This window comes from Colobus angolensis, unplaced genomic scaffold (genome assembly GCF_000951035.1).
Source record: "Colobus angolensis palliatus isolate OR3802 unplaced genomic scaffold, Cang.pa_1.0 Scaffold87, whole genome shotgun sequence".
Lineage (NCBI taxonomy): Eukaryota > Metazoa > Chordata > Mammalia > Primates > Cercopithecidae > Colobus > Colobus angolensis.
Window position 1 is genome coordinate 3,965,523 of NW_012122598.1, and position 8,727 is coordinate 3,974,249.

General features: G+C 43.9%; 1 protein-coding gene across 1 annotated transcript in view; it reads left to right on the forward strand.

Moving 5' to 3' along the window:
• The window catches only part of BIN2 (bridging integrator 2), a 65,243-nt gene that overhangs the window by 48,148 nt on the left and 8,368 nt on the right, over nt 1–8,727 (forward strand). The window contains exons 8-12 of the mRNA XM_011930641.1: nt 253–328; nt 1,495–1,577; nt 3,946–3,948; nt 4,275–5,025; nt 8,173–8,253. Of these exons, the coding sequence (XP_011786031.1) occupies nt 253–328; nt 1,495–1,577; nt 3,946–3,948; nt 4,275–5,025; nt 8,173–8,253 (994 nt within the window). The remainder of the gene's footprint in view (nt 1–252; nt 329–1,494; nt 1,578–3,945; nt 3,949–4,274; nt 5,026–8,172; nt 8,254–8,727) is intronic.

Here is an 8,727-nt window from a genome sequence, read left to right on the forward strand (position 1 = left end):
TTTTTTGTATTTTTAGTAGAGGTGGGGTTTTACCATGTTAGCCAGGATGGTCTCGATCTCCTGACTTTGTGATACACCTGCCTCGGCCACCCAAAGTGCTGGGATTAGAGGCGTGAGCCACCATGCCCAGTGGGATGCTTTCTTTTAGGAGCCTTGGTGGCTGGTTTTGGCTTAAGATCATACCTTGTATTTCAAACAAAGAACTCCTTTCCCATGCCTTACCCGTGTGTTTGTTATTTTGCTTCCTAATAGCCGTATTGGCTGCTATGTGACCATCTTCCAAAACATTTCCAACTTGAGGGATGTTTTCTACAGGGAAATGAGCAAGGTGAGAAGCGTCTGGCCAATTGAGGCTTGTGGGTGTGTTTTTTAGTAAATATGAAGGTAGCCTTGACTTACATAATTTCTTTAAATATGCATATTGGCACCACAGATTTTGACTTCTATCTCATGATGAAATAAGAGCACTTCATTGTATATTTAACTGTATTAAAACACATCAGAGGGCCCTCTTCATCTCCCTTAACAACTGAGTAAGTGCATCCAAATTTGAGCTTTAGCATGAATAAAGGAGGTTAAGCCTATGGAAGGAACAATTAAAATGGGGAACCCCATTGTGAAATCTCTATCTATTGTTGCTGGGGACTGGAGAGTGCAGTGTTTAAGGACAAGTCAGTTTCTCAGGTGGTTAGTCTCAAATAAGACTAATCCTCTCAGTGACAGGCAGCCATATAACATAATTTATGAAGTCTTTTCTAGTCCTGGGATTCCAGGATCTTTGCTACTACAACATTAGTTATATTCACACACAGCTACACATACCACTCTCCGTAGTTTATTTGGCTAACGTGTGATTTGCCTAGTTAATATTAAAAATGAGGTTTTTTTTTTTTTTTTGAGACGGAGTCTTGCTCTGGTGCCCAGGCTGGAGTGCAGTGGTGCAATCTCGGTTCACTGCAGGCTCCACTTCCCGGGTTCACGCCATTCTCCTGCCTCTGCTTCCCAAGTAGCTGGGACTACAGGTGCCCACCACCACGCCCGGCTAATTGTTTTGTATTTTTAGTAGAGACAGGGTTTCACTGTGTTAGCCAGAATGGTCTCGATCTCCTGACCTCGTGAGCTGCCCGCCTCGGCCTCCCAAAGTGCTGGGATTACAGGCTTGAGCCACCGTGCCCAGCCTAAAAATGAGTTTTCATTCCCTGGATCACCTGTGAGAAGCTGGAACCTCAAATCAGACATCAGTTATGGACCCTGCCTTGAGACAGCTGCCAGTCCGATGGAAGAGGCAGAACTTAGAACACAGAGAGACAAGGAAGGAGGGGGTGGTGGGACAGGACCCTGGACTCTAATGCTAGACAGATGAAGAGGAATTCAGATCAGAGTTGAAAGGGGGAGGTTTTATTTTGGGAAGCTGTCTGAAGGGGAGGGGAGAAGGGATATGCCACTCTCGGGTTCCCAGTTGGCTGGCATCCCCTACTTTCTTACTGGCTCTAGCTGAACCACAATCTCTACGAGGTGATGAGCAAACTGGAGAAGCAACATTCCAATAAAGTCTTTGTGGTGAAGGGACTGTCAAGGTGAGCACCGTCCAAGACTCTTTTGCTTCGTTTGTCCCATGTGTGAACGTATTCAAAATCTTCATCTCCAGTCCAGAATCCTGACCTGTCCCTATGTGCGTGTGCATAATGATGTTTGTTGTTTATACTATGCTCCTATATAATTTATTTTGTTTTTTACTAAATTATTTCAGGGCCAGACATGGTGGCTCATGCCTATAATCCCAGTATTTTGGGAGGCTGAGGCAGGAGAATCACTTGAGGCCAGGAGTTTGAGACCAGTCTGGGCAGCATAGTGAAATCTCATCTCTACAAAAAAAAGATTAAAAGAAAATAAAGATTAGCCAGGCTAGTGGTGCATACCTGTACTCCTAGCTACTCAGGAGGCTGAAGCAGGATGATCACTTGAGCGCAGGAATTTGAGGGTGCAGTGAGCTGTGATCATGCCACTGCACTGCAGCCTGGGGGACAGAGCAAGACCCTGTCTCTAAAAAAATTAATAAAAATTAAATATTTCAGACATAACTAAATGTATAAAGAATAATATAACAAATAGCCATGTAAATATGTTGTAAATATAGCTGTTCCTTCCCCACTCACTTTTTCTTTCTGACACCACTAAAGGTAACCACTATGTTACATTTAGTATTTATCATATCCATGTGTGTTGTTTTATTTTATGTGTGCATGTATGTTTCACACATAACACGCATGGAAATACTAAATGTAATACTAAATGTAGCATGCACACATTGTATTGTTTCACACATACATGCATACATAAAATATTGTTTTGCATTTTTTGTGTGATTTTTGTTTGTTTTTTTGTTTTTGAGACAGGGTCTTGCCCAGGCTGTAATGCAATGGCACGATCTTGGCTCACTGCAACCTCCGCCTCCCGAGCAAGCGATTCTCCTGCCTCAGCCTCCAAGTAGCTGGGATTACAGGCGCACGCCACCATATCCAGCTAATTTTTGTATTTTTAGTAGAGACAGGGTTTCACTATGTTGGCCAGGCTGGTCTTGAACTTCTGACCTCATGATCTGCCCGCCTTGGCCTCCCAGAGTGCTGGGATTATAGGCATGAGCCACCATGCCTGGCTGTTTTGCATGTTTTTAAACTTTATATAAATGGACTTATACTGTATGTATTGTTCTGCAACTTCTTTTGTTCTCTTAGTATTGTTTGTAAGATTTTTCATTATTACTATATGTTGCTATAGTAACTCTGCTGTTTCCTTTCTATAGTTGTTATTGTATGCCTAGTTCATGATTTATTTATCCTCCTGCTAGTTTGGGGCATTTGAATTACCTTCTAGGTTTTTGCTATTATAAATTATGTTGTGATGAATAAGTTTTACATTTGTCCCTGTGAATATTATCAAGAGTTTCTTTAGGGTCTATACTTGGAGCAGGATTATTGAGTCACAAGATCTGCCATGGGGCTTCTCGACCCTTATGAGATATTGCCATATTGCTCTGCAAGGTGATGATTCCAGTTTACTACCCATCAGCAGTGAGTAAGAGCCCTCATGAGTCCACATTCTCACTACATGTGAAATTGTCAGACTTCTTCATTCTTACAAGCTCATGGGTATGAAACGGAATTTTTTTTACAGTTTTAAGTCATAGCTTCATAATTGCTAATTACCTTGAGTATCTTTTCATGTTATTGGCCATTTAACATTCCTGTTCTGTGACTTTCCTATATATTGTTTTCCCATTTTTCAATTGGGTTGTTGACCTTTTATAAAAAAATTGATCTATATAAGTTTTTGTTTGCTGATATATTCTAGATTCTAATCCTGGATGCTCAAGGATAAGCATGGCATCCAGCACATACTAGGTACTTGATAAATGTTATAGTTGATTCTTGTTCATGGTAGTTTTGTTCTATAAAGTTGCCACACTCACTGAACATCAAACCACAGGTTTCTGTGAGCCCCTGATCACAACATTTTCATCAACCACCCAACATATAACCTTGTTTTATGTGAGTTTCTGTTTAAAGACACCTTATTTAATCTATATTATTAATTTATTAATATTGAACTCACAACCAGCAGTATTGTAACTCATGCCTGAATGAAGCTTATCTAATACATGTATTTTCTCTGGAAGGCACATCACAGTCTTTTTGCACTAAGCACTACATCTTGGGGGCCATTTTAAATAGCAAAATCACCAACAAAAAGCACAAAGTTAGGAAAACATGGTGGAAAGGACACTTGTTTACAGTTTGAGAACGGAAGCAAGAAGGTAGATGGTTGTCTTGTTAGACTTCATCTGGAAAGTGTATGCCAGGCAATTCATTCTTCACTACTTGTGCATGTCCAATAGTGACTGGGAAAGGGCCACAAGTATTGATTTGGGGGTTCCAAATAAATAAGTAGGTAATTCACAAATATGAAATCTGTGTAGTTCAACTGTATATCACCCATTAATCTTTGCCCCAGAGAAAATATTTGCTAACATTTTGCAGTGTTTCTTTCCAGTCTCTTTCCCTGTACATATTTTTACATAATTGAGTTCATGATATAGATAAAATTTTGGCCTTTTTTCACTTCACTCTGTAAGTGTTATTGTAAATTATGCAAACTTTCTAACATTTTAAATTGCTTTATTCTGTTTATTATATGCATCATAATTTATTTTTGCATATTTACGTTGCTTCTGGTTTTTAGCCATTCTGAATCTGAACATCTTCCTTTTTTATCAGCAGCAGGCGCTCTTTAGTCATTTCTCCCCCAGTTCAAACAACTATGGTCTCCAGTCCTCTTTCCTCACCTACTAGTCCCTCTACACTTTCCTTGAAGAGTGAGAGTGAATCTGTCTCAGCAACTGAAGATCTGGCACCTGATGCAGCCCAGGGGGATGACAATTCTGAGATCAAGGAGCTCTTAGAAGATGAGGAAATAGAGAAGGAAGGATCTGAAGCAAGCTCCTCTGAGGAAGAAGAGCCTCTACCAGCCTGCAATGGCCTCGCCCAGGCCCAGCCCTCTCTTACCATTGAGAGTGTCAAGTCCCAGGAGGAAGTTCTCCCCAGCTCCCCAGCTCCATCACCTGGTGGAGCCCTGAGCCCTTCAGGGCAGCCTTCATCATCTGCCGCAGAAGTAGTCCTCCGAACCCGCACCGCAAGTGAAGGATCCGAACAACCAAAGAAGAGAGCCTCTCTCCAGAGGACCTCAGCACCCCCTAGTAGGCCTCCTCCACCTAGAGCCACTGCAAGCCCCAGGCCCTCCTCAGGGAACATACCCTCCAGCCCTCCAGCCTCTGGAGGGGGTTCACCCACCAGCCCTAGGGCCTCCTTGGGGACTGGGACTCCAAGTCCTAGGACCTCCCTAGAGGTCTCTCCTAATCCAGAAACACCAGAGAAGCCAGTGAGAACTCCTGAGGCCAAAGAAAATGAAAACATCCACAATCAGAACCCTGAAGAACTTTGTACTTCCCCCACCTTAATGACATCTCAGGTAAGAGTAGTTCTGGTTGGGTATTTAATTTAATTTAATTAATTTATTTATTTAAGTTAGGGTCTCACTCTGGCACCCAGGCTGGAGTGTAGGGGTGCAATCACAGCTCATTGCAGCCTCAACCTCTCAAGCTCAAGCGATCCTCTCCCAGTAGAGATAGGGTCTCCTTATGTTGCCCAGACTGATCTTGAATTACTGGTCTCAAGTGATCCTCCTGTCTTGGCCTCCCAAAGTACTGAGATTACAGATGTGAGCCACTGCACCCGGCTCTGGTAGTGTCTTTATATCCTTTTATAACCTCCATGTAGGTATCTTTACTATAGTTAGAATACTCTTGGACACCTTTTTGGATTCTGGGGATTGTTTCATGTCTTCATAGCAATTTAGTAATCTTTTAGGGTAATTGGCTTTTTTTTTTTTGAGATGGAGTCTCACTGTGTCACCCAGGCTGGAGTGCAGTGACGCAATCTTGGTTCATTGCAACCTCCGCCTCCTGGGTTCAAGCGATTCTCCTGCCTCAGTCTCCAGAGTAGCTGGGATTACAGACACACACCACCACACCCGGCTAATTTTTGTATTTTTAGTAGTGACGGGGTTTCTCCACGTTTTTTTTTGTTTTGTTTTGTTTTGTTTTTTGAGACAGAGTCTCACTCTGTTGCCCAGGCTGGAGTGCAGTGGCGCCATCTCTGCTCACTGCAAGCTCCGCCTCCCAGGTTCACGCCATTCTCCTGCCTCAGCCTCCCGAGTAGCTGGGACTACAGGCACCCGCCACCATACCTGGCTAATTTTTTGTATTTTTAGTAGAGATGGGGTTTCACCATGTTAGTCAGGATGGTCTCGATCTCCTGACCTCATGATCCACCCTCCTCATCCTCCCAAAGTGCTGGGCTTACAGGTGTGAGCCACCACGCCAGGCTGGTTTCTCCATGCTGGTCAGGCTGGTCCCGAACTCCTGACCTCGTGATCTAGCCGCGTCGGCCTCCCAAAGTGCTGGGACTATAGGTGTGAGCCACCGCACCCAGCTGGTAATTGACTTCTATAAGGTGCTTATCTCTAGTAGTGTTAATGAGCAGATTCTTACTAATTTCTTTCTTTTCCTCCAAGTTCTGGGAGTTCCTAGTATAAAGAACCTGTAGTTGAAGCCAGGTGTGGTGGCTCACACCTGTAATTCCAGCACTTTGGGAGGCCGAGGCAGGCAGATCACGTGAGGCCAGGAGTTCAAGACCAACCTGGCCAACATGGTGAAACCCTGTCTCCATTAAAAATACAAAACTTAGCCAGGCATGGTGGCGTCTGTAGTCTCAGCTACTTGGAAGACCTGAGGCACAAGAACACTAGAATCACTTGAACCCAGGAGGCAGAGGTTGCAGTAAGCCGAGGTCATGTCACTGCATTACAGCCTGGGCAACAGAGTAAGACTGTGTCTCAAAGAAAAGAAAAGAAAAAGAAAAAGTTAAAAAAAAAATTAACACAAAATTTAAAAAATAAAAAAAAATAATAAATTTAAACCAAAGAAGAACTAGTAGTTGGAATCCTGAGCTTTACCTTCTTTAATGGGGGCAGGAGGGTGGGTCTCACTTCATTTCATTATACCTGTGACTATGGTAAATAGACCCTGAAAAAAATGGCAGCAGATTTCCAGAGTGTGTCTTCTCTGATGAGAAGACCTAGAAGCAGGAACTCACAGAGGGAAGTAAAGCAAAAAAGACAGTCTTTATAAAGGCTGCTCCCTACTTGGGAGGCTGAGGCAGGAGGATTGCTTGAGCTTATGAGGTTGAGGCTGCAGTGAGCACCACTACACTCCAGCTTGAGCACCAGAGTGAGACCCTTTCTCAAAAAAAATTTTTAAGGCTTTTGAAAAAAAAATTGAGAGATGCCAACCCATTGAAGAGCAAATAGTTCTGTGAAGGATCTGTAAATCAAGTCATACTCTTTTTTTTTCTTTCTTTCTTTTGAGGCAGGGTCTCATTCTGTCACCCAGGCTGGAGTGCAGTGGCATGATCACGACTCACTGCAGCCTTGACCTCTCTGGGCCCCAGTGATCTTCCCTCCTTAGCCTCCCAAGTAGCTGGTACTATAGGCACATACCACGCCTGCCTCATTTTTGTATTTTTGGTAGAGATGGGGTTTCGCCTTGTTGCCCAGGCTGGTTTCAAACTCCTAGGCTCCAGTGATCCTTCTGTCTCTGCCTCCCAAAGTGCTGGGCTTACAGGTGTGATCCACTGTGCTGGGCCTCAAGTCATATTCTAGTCACATTATATGGAAAGGCTATCATATAGGGATTTGACTTGTTCTGTGACACTCCAGAGGGCAGAGGCATAAACTATGTATAAAGACTTTTTTTAAGATACATTTTGGATCAATACAAGAGGAACTTTCAACAATTAGCTCAATTTTTAAAATGGGATGGAAAAAAAATATTGTGGAAGGGCAAAGGAGACACAAGGGGCTGACCAAAAAAAAGTGGGATGGGCCGCCTTAAGAATTAGTTCTCTTTCCTTGATGTTAAGAGCTAAGGGCCGGGCGCAGTGGCTCACGCCTGTAATCCCAGCACTTTGGGAGGCTGAGGTGGGCGGATCATGAGGTCAGGAGATCCTGGCCAACATGGTGAAACCCCGTCTCTACTAAAAATACAAAAAATTATCTCGGCATTGTGGCATGTGCCTGTAATAACAGCTACTCTGGAGGCTGAGGAAGGAGAATGGCGTGAACCCAGGAGGCGGAGCTTGCAGTGGGCGGAGATCGTGCCACTGCACTCCAGCCTGGGAGACAGAGCGAGACTCCGTCTCAAAAAAAAAAAAAGAATAAATAAAATTACAATCTAGTAATGATAAGTGATACAAAGAAAAATTAAGTAGGGAAGGGCACAGGGAGTGGGAGCTGGGTTTGCAAGTTTCTAGAGCAGTCAGCGGTGACGTGAGCAATGCGGAAGGCTGGCACATGAGCCGTGTGTGTATCTGGGAGAAGTGTGTGAGATATCTGGCACTCATCAGGTCATCCCACCCTACTACTGCCTGTGTCTGATCGAGGCTACCTCAGGAGCCTCCTGCTATCTGAGAGGAGCTAATATGGACCAGGGGCACAGGGATGGCCCCCAGGATGGGAAGGTGTGGGACTCTCTCCTCCACTGTTCACTTTGATTCACAGATTGCTTCAGAGCCTGGAGAGGCAAAGAAGATGGAAGACAAGGAAGAGGATGATAAGCTTATCTCAGCTGACTCCTCAGAGGTACTAAAAGCCTAAGTCATCTACATGATTATGCCCTATTGTTTTTACATATTAAAATTTATTTTTCTTTTTCCAGAAGTATATCTTTCAGAGGCCCTCAGTCTTGATTCACATGAAGCACTGAGGGCCCTAACAGAGCAAGATATAAAACTTTTCCTAGGCCAGGCGCAGTGGCTCACGCCTGTAATCTCAGCACTTTGGGAGGCCAAGGTGGGTGGATCAGCTGAGGTCAGGAGTTCAAGAGTTCGAGACCAGTCTGGTCAATGTGGTGAAACCCCGTCTCTGCTAAAAATACAAAAATTAGCCGTGCATGGTGACATGCGCCTGAAATCCCAGCTGAGAAGGCTGAGGCAAGAGAATTGCTTGAACCCGGGAGACAGAGGTTGCAGTGAACCGAGATCTCGCCATTGGACTCCAGCCTGGGCAACAAGAGCAAACTGTCTCCAAAAAAAAAAAAAAATTGCAAATAGCCAC